The 20,194-nt window shown below is 50.9% G+C and overlaps 8 protein-coding genes across 8 annotated transcripts; 6 read left to right on the top strand and 2 right to left on the bottom strand.

Annotated features, from left to right (window-relative positions):
* Positions 1–60: 60 nt before the first annotated feature.
* On the top strand, positions 61–3,043 carry JCM6883_006569 (Zn(II)2Cys6 transcription factor; the record flags this gene model as incomplete). Its single annotated transcript, XM_076629590.1, has 8 exons — positions 61–535; positions 599–1,779; positions 1,840–2,122; positions 2,185–2,358; positions 2,419–2,554; positions 2,627–2,690; positions 2,755–2,904; positions 2,969–3,043. The coding sequence occupies 8 exons, from the start codon at positions 61–63 to the stop codon at positions 3,041–3,043; spliced, it is 2,538 nt and encodes an 845-aa protein (XP_076490217.1).
* A 688-nt stretch (positions 3,044–3,731) lies between these two features.
* Positions 3,732–6,108, top strand: JCM6883_006568 (uncharacterized protein; the record flags this gene model as incomplete). Its single annotated transcript, XM_076629589.1, has 12 exons — positions 3,732–3,845; positions 3,909–3,918; positions 3,987–4,063; positions 4,138–4,158; positions 4,229–4,304; positions 4,462–4,694; positions 4,768–4,962; positions 5,036–5,248; positions 5,313–5,385; positions 5,450–5,519; positions 5,589–5,850; positions 5,920–6,108. The coding sequence occupies 12 exons, from the start codon at positions 3,732–3,734 to the stop codon at positions 6,106–6,108; spliced, it is 1,533 nt and encodes a 510-aa protein (XP_076490216.1).
* Positions 6,109–6,449: 341 nt separating this feature from the next.
* JCM6883_006567 (agmatinase) lies at positions 6,450–8,013 on the top strand (the record flags this gene model as incomplete). Its single annotated transcript, XM_076629588.1, has 5 exons — positions 6,450–7,056; positions 7,131–7,218; positions 7,287–7,332; positions 7,387–7,648; positions 7,718–8,013. The coding sequence occupies 5 exons, from the start codon at positions 6,450–6,452 to the stop codon at positions 8,011–8,013; spliced, it is 1,299 nt and encodes a 432-aa protein (XP_076490215.1).
* Positions 8,014–8,250: 237 nt separating this feature from the next.
* PAM16 (import motor complex subunit PAM16) lies at positions 8,251–8,962 on the top strand (the record flags this gene model as incomplete). The annotated part of the gene is made up of 4 exons (XM_076629587.1): positions 8,251–8,253; positions 8,316–8,406; positions 8,464–8,648; positions 8,753–8,962. The coding sequence occupies 4 exons, from the start codon at positions 8,251–8,253 to the stop codon at positions 8,960–8,962; spliced, it is 489 nt and encodes a 162-aa protein (XP_076490214.1).
* A 598-nt stretch (positions 8,963–9,560) lies between these two features.
* Positions 9,561–11,185, top strand: JCM6883_006565 (uncharacterized protein; the record flags this gene model as incomplete). The annotated part of the gene is made up of 3 exons (XM_076629586.1): positions 9,561–9,572; positions 9,651–9,707; positions 9,770–11,185. The coding sequence occupies 3 exons, from the start codon at positions 9,561–9,563 to the stop codon at positions 11,183–11,185; spliced, it is 1,485 nt and encodes a 494-aa protein (XP_076490213.1).
* Positions 11,186–12,726: 1,541 nt separating this feature from the next.
* JCM6883_006564 (uncharacterized protein) lies at positions 12,727–13,956 on the top strand (the record flags this gene model as incomplete). Its single annotated transcript, XM_076629585.1, has 1 exon — positions 12,727–13,956. One exon carries the CDS (start codon positions 12,727–12,729, stop codon positions 13,954–13,956), a length of 1,230 nt encoding a protein of 409 aa, XP_076490212.1.
* A 482-nt stretch (positions 13,957–14,438) lies between these two features.
* On the bottom strand, positions 14,439–15,812 carry JCM6883_006563 (uncharacterized protein; the record flags this gene model as incomplete). Its single annotated transcript, XM_076629584.1, has 4 exons — positions 14,439–14,672; positions 14,735–15,206; positions 15,264–15,348; positions 15,422–15,812. 4 exons carry the CDS (start codon positions 15,810–15,812, stop codon positions 14,439–14,441), a joined length of 1,182 nt encoding a protein of 393 aa, XP_076490211.1.
* Positions 15,813–16,898: 1,086 nt separating this feature from the next.
* On the bottom strand, positions 16,899–18,551 carry JCM6883_006562 (casein kinase II subunit alpha/alpha'; the record flags this gene model as incomplete). Its single annotated transcript, XM_076629583.1, has 9 exons — positions 16,899–17,234; positions 17,314–17,334; positions 17,419–17,433; positions 17,504–17,556; positions 17,628–17,850; positions 17,921–17,985; positions 18,047–18,065; positions 18,140–18,307; positions 18,408–18,551. 9 exons carry the CDS (start codon positions 18,549–18,551, stop codon positions 16,899–16,901), a joined length of 1,044 nt encoding a protein of 347 aa, XP_076490210.1.
* Positions 18,552–20,194: the final 1,643 nt, after the last annotated feature.

The following is a 20,194-nucleotide window of genomic DNA, read 5'->3' as shown; positions in this document are numbered from 1 at the left end:
ATCCCTAGATCCTTTCATCAACAAAACCCCACTCTCTCACTTCTTCCCCTCCTCTCCTCGATGTCCGTCCCGCCCTATCCATTTCCACCAACAGCCTCCACATCTTCCCTCTCTCCAGATGCTTCCACAAGTAGCGGCAATCCCGGCATGAAACAGAAAAAGACTCGAACTCGCAACGGCTGTCTGACCTGTCGAGCGCGCAAGAAGAGGTGCGACGAACAGAGGCCGAAATGTAACGGATGTTCGAGATTAGCGTTGGATTGTCAGTGGGAAGATAAGGAGAAAGCTGCAATTGAGAGAAGAGAGAAGAGGGAGCAGAGGAAGCGGGAGAGGGCTAGTAAGAAGCAGGAGGAAGGAACTCAGCAGGTCGGGAAGGCAGCAGAAGTTAGGAGAAAATCGGGACCGATGGATGAAGGGGAAGGAGGAGCGAAAATGGAGATTGGAAACGAGAATGGAGAGGATTTGCAAGGATTGGAAGCACTCGCGACGGCGGGGTTGATCTCGAGCATGTCAGAGTATCCGCCTCCAGCTCAAGGTAAGCTCTCGCAATCCTCTCCCTTTCACATTGAGCGGAGTTGACGATTTTGTCGTTTCGCAGCGTCGAGCTCGGGAATGTTTCACTACTCTCCTCACGATCGACCTATGCCTCAACTCCACCATTCTCCTCAGAATCACTCCTGGACTGGCTTCTTGGGCTCGTTTGCACCAGGTCCGAGCGACGTCGGATGGACAACTTCTTTCCCTCAATTGAACGCCCCGTCTACTCCCCAAATCGAACAGACAAATTTGATCCCTCATCCAACCTCGAACAACACGAATACGAACGGACAAACGACGGAAGAACAAGAAGGAGCAGGAGTTCCTCAATTGAGCGATGTCGACATCACATCGTGGCTCAACCACGGCGATCTTCCTCTCACTTTCTCTTCCCTCGTTCGATCCCGCTCACCTTCTCCAGCTCGTCCATTCGACCCCGATCTCTCAGCTTTGTTCCCTTCTTTCGGCGACTTTGACGTTCTCAACTTGCCCCCGGACGCTCTGGATCACTTCACTCTCAATCATGCCGCGAACCCCCCAATTCTGACAGAATCTCAAGCTCTCGTGCCCCAACCCCCTCAGAATCCATCTCCTGCCGCGTCTTCGACTTCCTCAACGACAACGACGAAACGATTCCCGACCGCCGTGACTCGAGCCGCTTCATTCCTCGCTTCTTCCGATTTCGCCTTCACTCAAGCGTACCTCCTCTCCCATTACACTACATCTCTCGCTCAACACGTTTCAATCGCCTCTTCCACGCCCTCGAATCCCTCCTCACCAGCTTCTCCTCGTCCTCCTCGATCTCGTAGGAACTCGACTTCAGCATCCGCGAATCTGTTCCTCTCCCTCATTCCACACGCTCATCGAAACCCATTCTTGATGCATTCGATCTTGAGTTGGTCGAGTGCGAATTTGGCGGCGGCTTCTTCTATTTCTCCACCGGGAACAGCGACGGGAGGAGCAGGGAATCATAGTGCGATGGGAAGTTTGAGTGATGAGTTGGGAGCGTTGGCGGAAGGATTACTCGAGGAAGTTATTCCGAGGTTAGAGAGGAAGAAGGCTAACGAGGAGGAAGAGAGCGAAAGAGGGAGAACGACGAACCGAGGAGAAAGCTCACCAAAGGGGAAGCAGAAGGAAGGAGAGAACGTCGAGTTTGAACCGGTGCTTGCTGGAGTATTGATGTTGTGTCAGGCGGCGATTTGTCGAGGAGATGTCGAGAAATGGAGGGAACGATTGAGACAGGTAAAACGAGTCTTTTCCTTCTCTCGACTCGGTTTGAGTCGCTCACGAATTCGTTCACAGGCTGCTCAAGTGATCACTCTTGTCGGAGGGCTCTCTGAGTGTCGCTCACCTCTCGCTCGTCAACTTGTTCGCAATTTGCTCTACCACGACGTCCTCTCGTCTTCCTCCTCGAAACACGGTCTACTACTCGACTATAGCTCTCTACGACCACCTGCGACGACGACTGAAGGCGCGACTCCGGCTAGCTCGAAGAACAGTACGGTCGATACGAACGGAAGAGAAGAAATGATCGAAGAAGGGGAAGACGAGGAAGTTCTCGATACTCTGATGGGAATCGCCGAACGTGAGCGAGCACGATTACTTCACACGGAAATGTACTGATTCCGTAGTCTGGCTCACCCACAGCTGTTTTCCTCTTGATCGGAAGAATCACTTCGCTCGCGAGGGAGAAACACGAAGCGACGAAACGAAGTGGCGGAATGATCCCTGAAGAAGAGTTGTCGACGTTCTTGCGCAAGGTCGACGACGTGAGAGGAGAATTGGAATTGGAGAAAGCGAGAGTCGATTCTTTCGTCGTCGGTGAGTTCACCCTCTCTCCTCCGACCTCTTTGCCTCTGACGAGTGGTTCTCGCAATGCAGAGCGACCTGATCTCGAACCTCACCGATACTTTCACGAGGTATTCAGGCTCTGCGGACTGCTCTATCTTCAAATGATTTGCGAGATGCCTCCGCGGTCTCTCCCCGTCTTGCTCCTCGTTCGAAAGATGCTCAACTTGTACGTTCTTTCTCCCTCGAGTGGCTATCCGGAGACGAGTCGCTGACGGCCTTCGTGTCTTCTCTACCACAGGATCGAATCCATCGTCGCTGCTGATCTTCCCGGTCTTTGCTCGTGTCATTTCGCTCTCTACATTGTAAGAGCATCCTCTGATCGTCATCTCGTAATTCGATCCTGACGGTCGAGCATTCGTCTTACAGATGCATCTGAACTCGACTCCTCTCACCTCACCTCACTCTCAACTCAACGATCGACAGCGTTCCGCCCGAGTCTTCGACCATCATATGCAAGCGTTCGCTTTCCTCAACACGAAGAGATCGAGAGCTCTCGTCGATGAAGCGTGGCGAAGGGTGAGGTTTTCTCGTTCCTTTCCGGTTCGACCAAATAGAAGCTAATACTGTATTGCTGGTCTAGTCTGAGGACGGCAAGCTATTCGTCGATCCGGATGCTATCCTCGAAGAGTGGAAATGGTCGCTCAATTGGGCTTGATTGATTTCTTCGCGGCTAATCAAAATCAAGTGAATCGTTTGCTCAGTTCGCCTTCTCTCGTCGTCCGAGCTTGTTCAAATGACTGGGACTGCTCTCGATATCGCTTCCTCTGACCCTCGTCGTCGTCTCTCTCGTTGTGAGCTTTCACTTCGAATCTTTCGAAACCGGTGACTTTCTCGTCTCGTTTGCGCAGAGCGGCAGAGCGGTAGATTTCGAGATGTTGAGCTCCAGCCGACGCTCTCACGGATCCTCGTCGACAATTTGGGCGGTTTGCATACCCCAGGAATTGCTTATCTCGCGCTCTCGAAAAGGACAATCTGATCGCAACAGTAAGTTTTTACCGCTCTTCGATCCGCCTCGAGCTGAGCTTCATTCTCGAGTCACGCGTACGAGCGGTAGGAGATCGTCTATGCCAACAATAGGCGAGAAGAACTCGAGTCGATTTGGGAAGATAGCCCCCGCGTTCTCGAATTTCACGAGTTTGTCGCTGGCGGTTCGCTTAGAGAGAACTCATGCGCCCTCGGCGGTTAAAAACTCATCTCCCCTCCTCCGCTTTCCCGCTATCTATCGCTTCATCTCTCTCGAAATCTGATCTCGGCGGCTTCTCTCTTTCGTTCCTCTTTCAACACTATCTCTCGAGCTAGAGATGAGCTCTTCACTCGAGTCTACGAAGTCACGCACGCCGAGTATGGAAAAGGATCAGAATCGAGTTGAGGTTGTAGCTATTCCTGGAGGAACTGGAATTACGCTTGAAGAATTGACGGGACATTCGAGAGAGTTGAAAGTATCGATGGGAGTATGGGTAAGTCTTTCTTCTTAGATGCAAGTTTCCGATGTTGAGTGTTGACGGTGAAATTGTTCGCAGGCTCTTCTCGGTTCGTCTTCAGCTTTGCAATCACTTTCGCTCGTCGTCGATACCCGTCTGACATCTCTAAGAATGTAGGACTATCATATGCAAATATGGCACCGACAACGGCGATTAACGGATCGATTTCAACGGCTTTAAACTCAGGCGGGCCGGTTCGTCTCTCCCTTTGACCATCTCGCGTTGCGTCAAGCTGACTCCTTTACGTTTATTGATGTTCGCAATGTAGATTGCTGTGCTATGGGGTTGGGTACGTCGAGAATTATCGTTACCGATTGCATTTTCTTCTTTGCTGACGGTATCGATTATTCTTCACGTAGTTCGCAGTCTCGATAATCTCTCTTGCGGTTGCTGCCTCTTTAGGCGAGATGTGCTCGGCGTATCCTCATGCTGCCGGTGAGTCTCTTTTGTAGCTTGCATTCTCGATCCGCGATACTGACGGCGAATAATCTGCCCTCCTCCTTCCGACCCTCCTCTCTCGTCTCATCGCCTCTCACCTCTCACCGCTCGCCGATTCTTTTCAACTTCTCTTCCACTTCGACCCTCACAACAGGTCAAGCGTTCTGGGCTTATCAATTCGCTCCCGAGAAATGGAAACGGTGCTTATCATACTGGACCGTCTGGTCGAACATTTGCGGAGGATGGGCTCTCTTAGCCGCTGGTGAATACATCTTCGCGTCGGGGGTCTTGGGTCTTGTCGTCGCTTATCACCCGGACTACGTTCAACAACCGTGGCATCTCGTTTTGCTCTACCTCGGAATGGTCTTCCTGTTCTTCTTGATCAACGTGAGTCGTCTCTCCTATTCAAGGTTTTTAATGAGATAGAGTCGAGCTGATGCCGGATGGTGAGCTCGGATAGGTCTTCCTCATCAAAATTCTCGATCGAATGACTATCACTTTCGCCATCATCAACGTTTCATCCGTCGTCGCTACTATCATCGCTCTCGCTGCTTGCGCACCCGTCAAAGCGACGCCCAAATTCGTCTTCACTGGATTCTTGAACGAAACGGGATGGAGCAGTAAGGGATTCGTTTTCTTGCTCGGTCTTCTGCAGGTGAGACCTCTTCTCTCTCGCTTCTCGTTTTCTGCTATCTGGGCTTCAACTCATCTCTCTCACCGTCGCGCAGTCCTCGTTCACGATCATCGGATACGACGCTTCGACTCACCTTTGCGAAGAAGCTCTCGATCCCGGTCGTTTGGCACCCATCGCAATCGTCGGAGGAGTCTCGATCGTCGGAATCGTCGGATTCTGCTACATCATTGCGCTTCTATTCTGTATCCCCGACGTCGACCGAGTCATCAACACGCCGACGTTTGTTCCGACGATTCAAATCTTCCAAGTGAGTTCTCATCCGTTCACCGTAATCCGGTAGTCGTCCGTGAGCTCATCGTTCGATACTCTAGGACTCTTTCGGTCTCCACGGTGCGACTGCAGCTTACTGCTTCAACCTCTTGATCCTCGCTTTCGCTTGCATTGGTTTGTTTTTCCTCGACTCAGTCAAAACTCCGGGATTCCGACTGACTAGAGTTTCGATTGACAGGTATCGTTTGTGCCACTTCTCGTGCCGTGTGGTCGATGTCTCGAGACGGAGGTTTCCCGTTGTCGTTCGTGTAAGCTCGGTCTCTCTCGAATCCCGTCGATCGCAAGTCGGAAACTAATTATCATTCGGCTCTTCGCAGATTCAAACGAGTCAATCATCGCTTCCAGGTCCCTCTCAACGCTCTCGTCCTTCAAAGTGTCGTGCCCGCAATCCTCGGCTTGATCTACCTCGGATCCGAAACGATCTTCTTCGCATTCTTCCAACTCACAACGATCGGATACCTCGTCTCTTACTTCATTCCGATCCTTCTCGTCTTCCTTCGTCGAGACTTGCTCCCTCCCGCTTATTGGAGGATGCCGAACGCTCTCGCGAAATTTTGTAACATCGTTGCTCTCCTCTATGTGAGTCCTCCCTTGACCTCCTCTCTCTCCTTCATGCGAGCACGTACTGACCCTTGTGTTGTCGTCCAGATTCCTTTCATCTGCGTCCTCTTCTGCATCCCGAACTACGTGCCCGTGACGCCGTCAACCATGAACTATACTTCAGCGATTTCGGCCGTTTTCGCCTTCATCGGAACGATCGGATGGTATGCCGAAGTGAGGAGGAACTATAAAGGACCCGCATCAGCTCTGCATATTGTAGAAGAGATTGAGGCTTGATTTCAATGGTTGTGTTTGGACTTGTCGTTCTTTTGTTTTGTGTTTAGCTTGATGATTGTATTTGGGTAATCTTGTCGTATCGGTCCACTCTCTGTGTGTGTCGTTGCGAGTGACTCCTTAGACGTCTGGATGCGAAAGGTTGAGCTTTGGGAAGAGAATCGATTTTCTCGCTTCTCTCTCACGGGCGGTCCACACTCCGTCGGTTCAAGTCGCTCATAGGTCGGCTTGAATCGTCAAATGCATGCGGCTCCATCTTTTAACCGCCCTCGACCGCCGTCCTTGATCTCGAAACTCTCTCTTCTCTTCCGCCTCTCCCTCTGCCCGCCGCAACGACTCATACGATGTTCAAGGCTCTAACACTAACAGCGTTAGCGAGTACAGCATGTGTGCATGCACACGGTAGCAACCTTTGGCGTGAGTTTCTCTCCCTACCTGTTCATCCACTCTTCCCTACCCTTCACGGCCCGTTCAAGCTGACACGAACGTCGTACATAGAGGAGAAGTACTCTGCCTCCTCTATGGACCTGAGTTTCTCTGGAATTACAACGTTCGCTCACCTCGAACACCAAAAATGTCTCGTTGATTCCTCCGCTACGGGCGACATCATCATCCTCGGAATCCCCTTCGACACGTCCGTCTCATTCCGACCTGGAGCTCGATTCGGTCCAAACGCGATCCGCCAAGGTTCGAGGAGACACGCCGCAAATCGAGCGTATTCGATTCCATGGAATTTCAACCCTTTGCTCGCGGGACCAAAGTTCTTGGATTGTGGTGATATCCCAGTTAGTCCTTATGATAACGAGTTGGCGTTGGATCAGATCGAGACGGCGTACGATGAGATTTTGGGGAGAGAGGTTGCGACAGAATGGACCGAGGAGAGAGGTGGGATGAAAAGGATTGCGAGGGATGGGAGGGAACATCCGAAGATTATCAGTTTGGGAGGTGATCGTGAGTCTTCGTCTTTCATTGGCACCTTTACAGGAAGCAGAGACGCTGAAGAAGGGTGAGACTTTCGAGAACAGATACAATCGTTTTACCTATTCTTCGCTCACTCAATAAAGTGTATGGTCCGATCTCGGTTATTCACTTTGACGCTCATCTTGATACTTGGTCAGTCGTCTCGTCGTTTCCTGCAATTCGGATAGAGCGATTATTGACGATTTTTCATGAATTCGCAGGGTTGGAACCGGTTACAACGGAGCAACGAGTCCTCAATCCCAGATCGTGAGCATTCTCTCTGACATTCTCCATACTAATCGCTGACGTCCTCTCTTGCAGACTCACGGAACTTTCTTCTGGAAAGCATTCCACGAAGGACTCATTGCAAATTCTTCGATTCACGCCGGTATTCGTACTCGACTTTCCGGATTCGAAGATCTCACGAACGACGTCGAAGTCGGATTCCAACTCTTGACGACGGACGATATTGACGAATTGAAACCGTCGGGAATTATCGAGAAGATAAAAAAGCGAGTTGGGAATACTCCGACTTATTTGAGTTTCGATATCGATACGATTGATCCTAGTATGGCTCCTGCTAGTACGTCCCTCTACTTCTCCCCCTCGATGTCGCCGACCGCGGTCACTGACGAAGAGCATTGGCGTTTAGCTGGAACTCCCGAATCTGGAGGTTGGACAACTCGGGAAGTGAAAGCGATTCTCCGCGGTCTCTCGTCGCTCAACCTCGTAGGATTTGATATCGTCGAAGTCTCCCCGGCGTACGATACGAACGCGGAATTGACGGCGATGGCAGCGGCGGATTTGGTTCAAGAATATTTCGCGATGGCGACGAAGGGGAGAACGAATGGGGGAAAGGAATGGATGCCGGCTGCGAAGGGTGGGAGTATACATGATGAGCGAGAGTCCGTGGAGAAGGGAGACGAGGGAAAGCACGATGAGCTATAGAACGAGTCGATTTCTAGAATTTTGAAAATTGCAAAACTATCTTACTCTGCCTTTGTGCTGTCGCTCCAACTCGAGAGGCTTCGTGAACTCCTTACTAGTCGCCACTATAAGCCACGTAGCATGTCAAAGGCAGTTTCAAAAGCGAATCATATTTGCTCAATTCGTATTCAATCAAATCTCAAGAAGTTGATTCGAAACTTTTGACCTCGATCTTTCATCTCTCCACCTCGCATCAACATGGTAAGCCCTCTCCTCTGGACTGTACGGTAGGAGCAAGCTCATCAGATCGTTCCGTCCAATAGAGCGCACCCCGAGTGTTAGCACAAGTCGTTATTCTCGGCTCCCAAATTCTCGGGAAAGCTTTCGTACAAGCCTGGCGACAAGCTGCTCGTAGTGCGTCACATCTTGCTCCTTCTCTTGTCCTGCTGCTAACTCGTCGGGCGGTTGTAGATGCACGAGCGAGTGAATCGGCAGGAGGATCAAGTTCCTCAACTTCCCGAGGAGGAGCAGGAGTCGATCAAGTTTCGAGACAACTAGGAATGACATTGGATGAAGCTGCGAACATTCTGAATATTAAGAAACCTTCGGCGGCGTTCAAGGAGGAGGGAGCTTCGGAATTACAACAAATGCTAAAAGTACGTCTCCTTTACTCCCCCTATTCCTCTCACAGTGAATACTAGCTGACGAGAACCACCTCCCACTCCCTGCATCCTCTCCTCGACTCGCAACCGTGAAACAGAATTTCGATTACTTATTCGAAGCGAATAAACCTTTAACGGCCGAAGGGAAACCTCATTCGAGTCATTACTTACAGTCGAAGATCTTCAGGGCTAAAGAACGGATAGAGGCTGAATTGGGAGGGAGTGCGAAGGCGGAGGGAGCGAAGGCAGCAGAGGGAGGAGCAGAGGGAGCGAAGGCGGGAGAATCTACCTCAACACCACCTCAATAGACCTCATCAAGAATCGACTCGGAACTAGGAGAGGAAGAGTAGCTGGAGAGCGAAGGAGGACGGGAAGAGGAGACGGAGAAGGAGGGGCTATCGTTCGGTTTTCTCTCGAGAAAACTTTGTAATTTTCCTACGTTTGTACTTCTTGCTCTCCCGCTCTCTTCTATTTGTTCTACATCATCTCCCCTCATTCTCTCTCTTGCTTAATCTCTGCAACAATCACCGACATCGCAACGCACTTTGCACTCTCCCTCTTCGATCAGGTTCGCAACGTGAGGGATTTCGCTCTCGGTACACCGCCAAGTCGAGGAGCGCTCAAAGTACGTCGTGGAGCGTCACCGGTCTCGACGACGGTAGAGGACGGAAAGGAAAGCGAGAAAGTTTCTCACGCGTGCGAAAGTTACCGTTCTTTTCTTTTCCGCCAATTCATCGGTCATTCTCTCAGGTCAGAATACTCGAAGCAGTCCTCAATTCTCCGGCTACCGATCTAGGCGCATCTCACATTACTAGCTCGACGTCATTCAACGTTCAACGTTCAAGTCTGTTCTCTACCCTCCTCGACTAGATCGCAAGTCACCTCACGAGCGCCCATACACATACAATGGACGATACTGTACGTCCACCTATCGCCGAGCCCCAATGTTGCTGCAAACGCTGACATGACTGCTTCGTTTGTTTCTCATCTTTTTAGATCGAACGAAGACTTGCCCCGAAATGGTCCGGTACACCTTTCGTACCAGTCAACAAAGTGAATTGATGTGCGCCCATACGAGGAAACTTGAAGCTGACCTCGCTCTCTGCCGACTACAGAGTGGAATCGATCAATTCTCTCGTTTGCCTGGCGAACTCCTCGATCGTATCTTTGAACTCGCCGCATCGGAATCGAAGATCACGGCTCGTCCAATCTCGAAAGCGCTTTTGTTCTCTCAAGAACGAGCCGTTTACCGAACGATTAATCTGAAAAAGCCGCAAAAGTTGTCGAAACTCGTTCAGACTCTCGAAGCTCAACCATACAAAGGTCAATACGCAATCATACTCGTCTTGGGCGTCGAAGATTATTCGCTCAAAGGACCGCTCGACCACAGAAGTCTCTTGCGGCGTCTCCCGAACCTGGTCGAGATTGATTTCAACTCGCACAGTTATACGACCATCTCTCAGTTCAAGGCGCAACCTGATCTTCTCCAGCTACTACCCTCTCTTCGAATTTGCCGGATCCCTGGGTACCATCTCAACTCGTCGACCGTTGACTGGCTAAGTCGAATTCCGACTCTTCGAACCGTCGAAACCGCCCCAATCCTACACGCCAACAAGGAGGAGGAGAAGGACGTACGTGAATGGAAACCAGCTCGTCAAGTACAACAGATCGTGATCCGTTATGGCGGCGGTCACGGATCTGCGACCCCGTCTCGGTTTCGTCAATTTTTCCCCTCAGCTTCCATCTCTTCCGTCGACGTCCTCCTCGACTACGACGGTAACATCCTTCCTCTCTTCAATATTCTCGACTCTGGACTCGTTTCACTCCAACTCGGAAGTCCCAAACACGATTATCCTAGCCACAGAATCGATCATTGCCTCCCTCGACTCACGAATCTCCGACATCTTCACCTCGACCCGCGCTTCGTCTCTCCTTCTCTACAAACCCATCTCCTAAGTCTCTCGAACCTTACCTCCCTCAGTCTCGCCTACTACGATCAAACTCCAAACCTCGACCTCCTCTTCTCAAACCTCGATTCTCATCTCCCCTGTCTCCGTACTCTCACTCTCATGTACCTGAATATCACCCACGGTCGAGAATTCGATATCACAGAAGCTCAAGAGGAGGCGAGGGATCGAGATAATCCTTACATGCACGGTAACCTCTCCCTGCTGAAAAATATCACGAACCTCTCCCAAATGTGGGGTTTCTGGTCTCTCCTTTGGCCTTCGGCAATCTCGGACGTCTTACCACAACTCATCTCAATGGAAAAGAAAGCTCGACAACTCGGTCTCGTAGTGAAGAGCAACCTCGACGAACTCGTTTCAGTCTTCAAAAGTCAAGTATTAGAAGCTTACAATCGAGCCGTTGGAGAACTCTGTTTCCGTGGGTCTAAACGTCCAATGGAGTACGCTCTTTCCCTCATCGAAGCCCACAAACTCGAAGAAATCGAACGACTCTTCGAAATCGATCTCGAAAAATCAATCGATGAGTACGCATTCAAATGGGAGAAAGTTAAATTGGATGGGTAATGAGGGAATCAAGGGCCTTGGAAGGACGTGGACGTATGGAACTCGACTGAAGTATAAGACGAAGGCGGAGTATTGGAGCTCGGAGGAAGAGGGGGATTGGGGAGAAGATGATGATTCGTGGAATTCAGGGAGTGAGGGTAGCGAAGAGGGCAGGGCAGTAGATAGGGATGTGGACGCGGAGGACGAGGAGTCGGAGGAAGAGGAGGAAGAGAGCGATGACTCGAACTCCAACTCGGATTAGTACCCAGCGAAAAGCGGTTTGTCTGCTGTATGAAGGATGAGGAGTCAGCGACGGTGTGAGTACTCGCTTTTCTACGTCTTTCAGGCCGTGACTCGCTTGCTGAATCTCCTGAGAAACCAGTCACGAAATCGGATGACGTACTGCCGATTTTCTTCTTGCGAACCTCTGCGCATTCCATTCGTCGTTGTAGTTCTTCTGCACGGCCCCCAGTAAACGATTGAGATACCATTGCACAGCCGAGAATCGCGGTACGAGAGGAGAGATAGCACGGCAGAGTTCGGGAGCGAGAGAAACAGAGATTAGGACTCGTCTCGTTCGGTTACGGTACTTTGTTGCGCTCACCATTCACCTGCTTTTGCTGAACTCTCTCAAGTTGCTTAAATGTACCTCTGTATGGCTTCAACGCTTTTTCAGGTCGAATGGAGCAGTTCCAGCGCAAAGGAGAGTTTGGTAGAGTCGCCAGAGAATCGACGTTTCAGTTGCGGGAAGTTCATGATCGCGCTGTGCGTATCGTACGAGAGTGAACGAGCTACTCGAAGGGGGAGCAAGAGAGTGAAGAGGGGAGAGTTGTGCCCGAGATCTCTCTTCGCCTCTCATTCTTCACCAATCTTTCAAACACCCTCTTTTGAGCACTTGAATCACATCAGCAATTCTCTCGCCATCCATCAAAGGGCCAGCGCATCGAGTTCAGTCCGAACCGGGAACGAACCGTCATTCAACTTCTCTCATCGGAACTCTTCATCTTTGGGCCAATCCATCGCCTCTGGAGTGCTGGAAGTTCAGTGAATGAGCTCTTCGGTATGTCTATACAGTCAGTGAAGTCCCGCTCCCGTCACTCACTCTGACTTGATCGCTTGTCTGAACATCTTAGATTGATCAACGACGTATCGGGCCAACATCAGGAGTTCTTCCGGGAGTACTTCCGTCTCGAGGAGTGAGAGTTTTCCTCGACAGGCATGCTCTCCTTAAGCTTACTTCGCTTCTCCTCGGACGACAGAATGTGAACCACCTCTGTCGCTTGCCTGTCGAACTCCTCGACCTCATCTTCGAGTTTGCAGCTTCGACGTTGACCCTAACGGCTCGTCCGGTATCAAAGGGGCTTTTACGGTCGCAGGAACGAGCGATTTATCAGACCATCATCTTCAGAGCGGCGCGCAACACTACCCGTTTCCGCCATACGGTCGAAGCTCGCCCCGATAAAGGTCAACTCGCCAGAAGACTCGTATGGAAGGTCCCAGGCGTCGAACCATCGAAACCCCATCGCGAACGCATATTACGCCAATTGCCGAATCTCGTCGAAATGGGATTCGATGTGAACGACGAAGCAAGCCTCACTCTGTTCAGGAATGAACCCGATCTCCTCCAATTCGTACCCTCCCTTCGTATTTGCCGGCTCCCCAACACTTTTCTCAACTTTTGGACAGTCAAGTGGTTGAGTCAAATTCCGACCCTCCGCCTTGTCGAAATAGACTGGATTCGACCTTCCACATATAAGATGGACTACGACGACGATCGGTGGATTCCAGCTACTCAGGTGCTGCATGTTGCCATTCGATTCGAGTGCCGCGTACCAACTCCGGCACAACTTCTACAATGCTTCCCTTCGGCCTCCTTCTCTTCTGTACCCGTGCTGGTCTTCGAAGACTCCAACATCCTCTCACTCTTCGCAAGTCTCAGTCACGGACTCGTTTCTCTCCGACTCAGAGGCAGCAAACCTGATCTCTCGAGCAAGTCGATCGATCACCTTCTTCCCCAATTCTCGAATCTTCGACATCTCTATCTCGACCCTGCCTTCACCTCTGAGCGCCTCCAATCCTACCTCCTCGATGTTCCTAAACTCGTCACTCTCGGCCTTGGCTACTACGAACAGGATCTAGATCTCGACGAGCTCCTCTCAGGTCTCGGCCGCCTTCCGCACCTATGGAAGCTTACCCGCGCGTACCTCGGCATCGACGGAAGCCACAAATACTTTGACTTTGACGAAGCGGAGGAGGAATGGACTCACGAAACCTGGATGTACAAAATCAATCACGATACTCTTTCCCTCCTTCAAAACGTGGACGATCTTTCAGACATGACGGATTTCGATTTACCTTGGCGCGAAACTCTCTCGGATACCCTTCAGGAAGTCATCGATCTGGAGGATAAAGTTCGAGCAGCTGGTCTTACCGTCGAAATCAATCTTTCGGAACTCGTTCAAGGCCTCGGATTCCAAATTGTCGAATGCTACAACCGAGCGGTCGGAGATCTTTACTACAACGGGCGCCTCCAACCATTGAAATATGCTCTCTCCATCGCCGAGAAACACGGGTTCGACATTAATCGACTCGAAATCAGTCTCGAAGAAGATATCGACTGCGACAAGCTCAAATGGTTCAAGGATCGAGTTGGTGGTACTGGACTCGTGGCTGGATGCTACGTGTACGGATTAAGGTTTAAGACAGATTTAGAATGCTATGGAACAGAGGAAGAGGAAGAAGAGAGTGACGAATCCGATCAGGGTTCGGGAGGAGAACACGAGAATGAATAAAACAACAGGGAATCATCGAACATGTGAGTGCTCTCTTCTCCATTCTTTCTAGTTGAGCTGTCTGCTGAATCCCGTGGTAAAACAGTTGCATTCCGCTTTACTTGACATTCCGCTTCATTTTACGCCGTGTCTTGAAATACTTTGTCTCCACTTTTCATCCCTCTCATGAGTATCGTTTGGGCGGCTTCATCAGATTTCGAGAATCTACCGTGCCGAGTCAGCCAGTTCTCACGAATAGTTACTCCCCTCGACATTGGAGCTTGTGCCTCAAATGATTCGACAATGCGACCTGTTCTTCTCGTCTGTCATGGCCTCGAGTTCTCGCTGACATAGTTCATCGTTAGAGCGAGCAGCAATCGTTTCGTTGCTTAGCTGTCTCGCTTTGATCCAGCCCTGCTGTTCGCCACTTCCATATTGATCTCTCTCGAATCGAGACCATCAAGAACTTCAACGATAACTTATTGCCATTAGCTCTATCGTATCTATCGTATCGGTAACCCTCCAAACCTCCAGATCCCTTTTTCAAGCTGTTCTCCTTCACCTTCTCCCGCCGCTTCGACCGCGACCATCAACCCGACAACGCCTTCGTCCTTGATCGTGTTCGTCGGTTTCTGACCGGAAGTGCTCGAGTAGAGAGCCGAGAGGGAGAGGGAACGAGCGTGAGAGGTCGAATGCTCGAGGACCTCATGAAGAGCGGGAGCGAAACCGGAAGAAGTCTGTTCCCGCAAACTGAGTTAGCTCCAACGAAGTGGCGACGAAGAGAACGAGAGCAGCGTACAGGAATCGATCCAACCGAAATGATAACAGTTCTCTTACTCAATTCCAACGCATCGTTCTCTTCTTTCTTCCTTCCTTTCCCTCTCGCAATCGCGAACGGTCCCTCATCCTCCTCCTCCTCTTCCTCTTGTTGGCGTGATTTCGGATTCTTTACATGATGGTGATGATGGTGTTGGTGTCTGAACCCGTGGAGAACTTCCCCAATTTCCCATAATTCTTCTTTCTTCCACCCCTCCCCCTGTCCTTTTGAGTCCACAGGAACGCTCAAGAGGGTTAGTTTGATCGCCTTGTCGAGATTGAGGGAGGAGAGGAGAGAGTCGAGGTGAGAGGGAGGACGGAGGAGGGAGGATGAAACGGTAGGGATTGAGGCTTGGGAGAAAGAGGTGAGGAGGGATTGAACGAGACGTGGAGAGGGAGAGTAAGAGGAGAGGAGGGAGGAGGTAGAGAGGGTTAAGTGCCGCGTCGAGCTTTCACTGCGAGTGGATACGGAGTTAGAAAATGAAAAGCTTGTGAGAGAGGAGAAGACGAACGGATTTGTGTAGACGACGAGTACCGAGAGCGGAATTAGCGAGTTGATCTCCGTTCCCACTGCCTCTAGGGAAGCAAGATCCAAATCTGCGAGACGAATACCGCTAGTCAGTTTTCTTCGAATCCAGAAAATCCGACTTTACTTTTCGCTTCGTCTCACCGTGTTCAATCCAATAAACCGGTAAATTAGATTTAACGACATTCTCGACCCCAGCCTGTTGAGTTCTCTTCTCTACCTCTCTCCTAACCCTCTTTAGTTCCTTCTCCATTTCCCTCCCTCCTTCTTTACTCCCAAACCTCAATTGTCTCTCCACCTCCTCTTCCCATTTCGATTCGGGACTATGATCGTAGTTTTGAAGGATGGGCGTTCGGTGTTGGTACCGTTGGACGGATTGCCAGGTTTGGGAGAGGGACGGGTCGAGGAAAGACGAGGAGAGGAAGGGGAGATGACGAGAGATCGAGGAGGGGAGGTAGGAGGGAAGTAGGGGGTAGAAGGTGCTCAGGAGACCGAGGAGGAGGCCGATAAGGAGGAGTCGGAGGTTAGAATGCATCGGAAAGATCAAGGAGGAGAGGAGATGATACTCCTCAATCCAGCGTGTCGGGCTATCGACAGAGAGGTGGATTGGCGCTATATTGCGAGCTTTTGGGTTCAGAGCTGTCGTGAGTTGAGAGCAATGAGCGGAAGAGAGTGAAGTCCGGAGGTCGACTCGGTTGAGTGATCTCGATTTTTGTGGCCGAGGCGTTCGGGTATGTAGCAGGTCGAAGATCGAGTAACACGCCTGAAGTCGGAGGCCGGATGTCCGCAAAAAAAAAGGGGAGAAAGAAGGAGCGGAGTCAGTCTTGAGTCTCACCTTCGCTCGTGGGAATCTACCACGAGTGCTTGGATCGCAGGCGGCGGAAGACATTCGGGTATCAGCGCAAAGGTCAACGAAGAGCAGAACAGCAAGAGTGAGACTTTGGGAGTTTCGCAAACGAACAAACGACTCGGACCTCTGAAATTGAGCTCGATTTTCCGCCTAGTCTTGTCCCCGGACGCTGCGCCACAGTTGGACGATCCCACCAGAGAGCAATAGATGAGTAGATCGTGGACGTATCCGCCGCAGACAGTGCAGAAAGTCTGATGGCGAAGCGAAAGAAGGGTTTGTTGGAACCTTCGAGCTCAACTTGAGTTGGATCGCACCTACCTGTCGGGCCTCACTGGCCGGAATCTCCTTGAATCCGAAATGGCGTGCGGATCGAGGGACCGTCAATTTCTGTACTTGCAGAGTGCGAGGGAATCATCCTCGTTTGAGGCGTTTGAGTCGTTCGAGTCGTCAAAGCCTCTTCGTCGCGTGGCAAGGTTTTCTGCCACTCAGTCGTATCGGGTAGGGCCGGCGGGCATCTTATCGTCAAAGTCACCCTCTCGCGACGAATGAGAACAGCAGAGGTGAGATGAGATCTAGCAAAAAAGCACACAAATCGGATTACAAGCAGAAAAAGTAGAGTGAATAGAGTAGCGGGTGAGGGTGGACACGACGATGAGATGAGAGATGAGAGAGTGGGATGGGATGATGCTTTAGCGAGGTAATGAACCCTGAATGAAAGAAAGAAGGAAACCGCTCGAGAAACGAAAACCTAGAACCGTCTCACTCCCCCCCTTACTTTGCCTCTCCCGTTCCCTGACTCGCCGCCAATTCTCTCTCCCTCCTCTCTTCCTCCTCCCTCACCGGTTTGAAATACGGATGACCTTGAGCCTCTTTCGCCAACAACCTCTCCTGATGATCGTACCTCAACAATTTATCCAAGAAATCGATCGCCTCGTTCGAAATGTATCGTTGGTTCTCCGAAGTAACGAATCGGGCCCAGGGTTTACGCGCGAATCGACCGAGGATGTCGTCGAATTCGGGAGAGAGGTCGATGTCGTATTTTTCGAGGTAAGCGTAGAGGTCATCCGTGCCGAGAACTTTGCAGATTTTCACGAGTTGATCGTAATTCTGAACAGCGTGTGAGAGTGTTTCGTTAGATCGGGACTTTCGAGTCGCAGAAGAGAAAGCGAGTTTTGAGGGAACTTACGTCTCGACCGTGGAAGAAAGGCTATGAGAGCGAGAAGACGAGGAAAGGAGTCAGCGACAGAACGAGTGCCATCTAGTCGAAAGATAGGTAACGAGTGAGACGAACCTCTTTACGGAAAATCTGCGTACGAACAAAGGACTTATTAGTTCTTCCATCCTCGGATGAGAGAAAGACAAGCGTTCAGACGTACCATTGAAGCGAACATGCAACCCAAACTCCACATATCGAGTGAATAATCATATTCTGTTCGTTAGACCTCTCTCGTCAACTAAAGTTTTCTCTTACAACCACATTGAGGAGAGCGAGTAACTGACCTTGGAAATCAACCAACAATTCCGGACCCTTGAAGTACCTACTAGCTACCCTGACGTTGTACTCTGTACCGGCGTGATAGAACTCGGCTAATCCCCAATCGATCAATCGTAGTTTGCGGTTCTCGTGATCGATCATTACGTTGTGAGGTTTCACGTCGCGGTGCATGATCCCTCGCGAGTGGCAGAAGTCGAGAGCTTTGAGGAGTTCGTAGATGTAGTAACGCTACGCATTCGAAGAGCGTCAGTGAGAAGGAAGCGAAAAGAAGGAGCCGAGAGGGGAGAGGAGACCTCACGACATCGTAATCGGTGAATTTCGGGTAGAGGACTTTGAAGTCGGTATTGTTGACGTGTTCGAAGACTGCAGAAGAAGACAACGTTATTCCCGAGCTACTTCGAGAGGATAGAAACTCAGGACTAACTGATTGAAGGAGTTTTAGACTGGTTCGTGCATCGATGATGATCAGATAGATCAGCTTTAAGACCAGATCTCCGAGATTGCAACGTGGACGCACCTGAGGATCCCTTACAACGTCCAACAAACTAACGATGTTCGGTCCCCCAGCCAAATTCTGCAAGATTTTGATCTCTCGCTTAATCTTCTTCTTCTTGACCGGTTTCAAGACTTTGATGACGCATTTCGAATCGTTTAGAACGTTGACTCCTTCGAATACTTCAGAGTACTATTCACGTTCATATTCACGCAAGATGAGACGGAGATCAGCTTCGATTCTTGGAGAGAGACAGAGTTGAGGGCAAAGGGAGATGGGACGGGGGACGTACTTTCCCTCGACCAACTTTACGAACGACTTCATAGTTGTCTTGAACTCCCCATGCGACGGCGAGAACATCGTAATCCCACCAAACTCGTCCAAACTTCTCGTTCGCGTCGGCGTAGATCCGAGAGATTGAACGTCCAGGTGCCATCGCTCAGTATATCAAGATGTAGCTACGACGCGTGTGTGCGTAGTGCAGCAGTGTTCGAACAGTCGGACGGGGAGATGGAGTGATGAAGACGAGAGGGAGGAGTAGATTCGACCTCGCCGGTTGAAGCGGATTTCAGTGCCGGTGTTGGCTTGTTCCTAGTCGAGGGGTGTCTAGTATGCCCAGGTGAATCGCTCGGATAAGATAGCAGAGTTCGAAGAGTGGTGGATCTTCTCGCTTCTCTCTCTTTCTCCCTCCATCTCCTCGACAACAATTTATTCGATTTCCGGCTTATGAAATGCCTTGATAGCCAGCTATGCATGCGGCAACCTGTCTGCACCGACTAGACCCTTTCTCGTGAGTCTCCAGCTCCCCTCGTTTCATTTTTTCCCTACCTCCCATTCCTCCTCTTCTCTCCCCCGATCCAACTCGTTACGCCTCACGATGTTAACAATTATATAATCCAATTGATCCTACCGAAAAACTACTGCTCGATTTACTCTCTTGCGGGAAGAAGGACAAACTCGGGATCGTTACCCATTACTGAAGGCATCTCTGCTCGCTGGATTCACTATAGCATGACCTGAACATGACTTGAGGATAGTCACTGACCAAGATTGTCTGTTTTTGACTCATAGGACCCGAAATCTTCTCGAAAAGTTTCAGCTCGCCTCGCTTTCCCTCGCAACCCGCTCAACTTATGCTCAATGCTACTCGCCGATGCGACTCGACAATACTTGCACTTTGCACTCTTCGTTCTCCCGCCCCGCAAGCTAACGTCCGAGGGCTGGATCAACTCAGTTCTTCTCGCCTCGACCTGAGGCAAAATCCTGTTATTGTCCTCCGACTCCTTCTCTCCTCCGGCCAATCGGCTCGTGTTTCCTCTGGTCCGTGGAGACATTCCCGTCTGATGGAAGCCCGATTCCGACGGCGTGCCTCGCTCAACACCAACTTGCAGTTCCGCGATCTTGGAACTCAACATTTCTTTCCCCCTGCTTGGTTCCTCCGGACGAATTATCGAATGCTGTATCGAGGTCGAGTAAGCGCGCGGGGTCGTGTCTTGGATGCTCGTGCTCGGAACGAGCCTTTGAACATCTGCTTTAGCTGTCGTTGGCGATTCTTGCGTTTCGTTTCTCGCTGAAAAATACTGGCGATACTGGCGGAACCTGGTCGCGCTTTCGTGGTGTGTCTGCTTCGATAGACATACCCGCTGCTCCTCGTGGGTCGAAGTCGTCCGTGCCTCTTATGAGCTTCTCCAACCGACGACTAGAACTCGTTCGCTTCGCGTCGATCGAAACCGTCCCTGCTCCTCCTTCACCGTCCCTGCTATCTCGACTTGGGATTGGGGTCTCCCGGCTCCAACGAGGCGACTTTGGCCCAGGGATCGAAAGGAGGACGAGTCGACGGCTTCTGTTTGAGCCTTCGTTCCGTCTCTTTTCTTGCTTTCGCGGACTTGACTGCCTGACTCAGGATTCACGCCGAAGAGGAACGCGGGGTAATCGGAATTGACATCAAGCGTAGAAACGGGAGAAATGCCAAAGACAAAGGTCCTTTCCCCTTCTCCCTAACGGATTTCCTGTTGCAATGATATGGCTGTTGAGACGAGAGGTCAATACCGGAGCTGCCAGTGAAAGACGAGGGACCGA

This window comes from Sporobolomyces salmoneus (genome assembly GCF_050403485.1).
Source record: "Sporobolomyces salmoneus JCM6883 DNA, S_salmoneus_JCM6883_v1_ctg6, whole genome shotgun sequence".
NCBI lineage: Eukaryota > Fungi > Basidiomycota > Microbotryomycetes > Sporidiobolales > Sporidiobolaceae > Sporobolomyces > Sporobolomyces salmoneus.
This window is presented reverse-complemented; position numbering and strand designations above follow the sequence as displayed.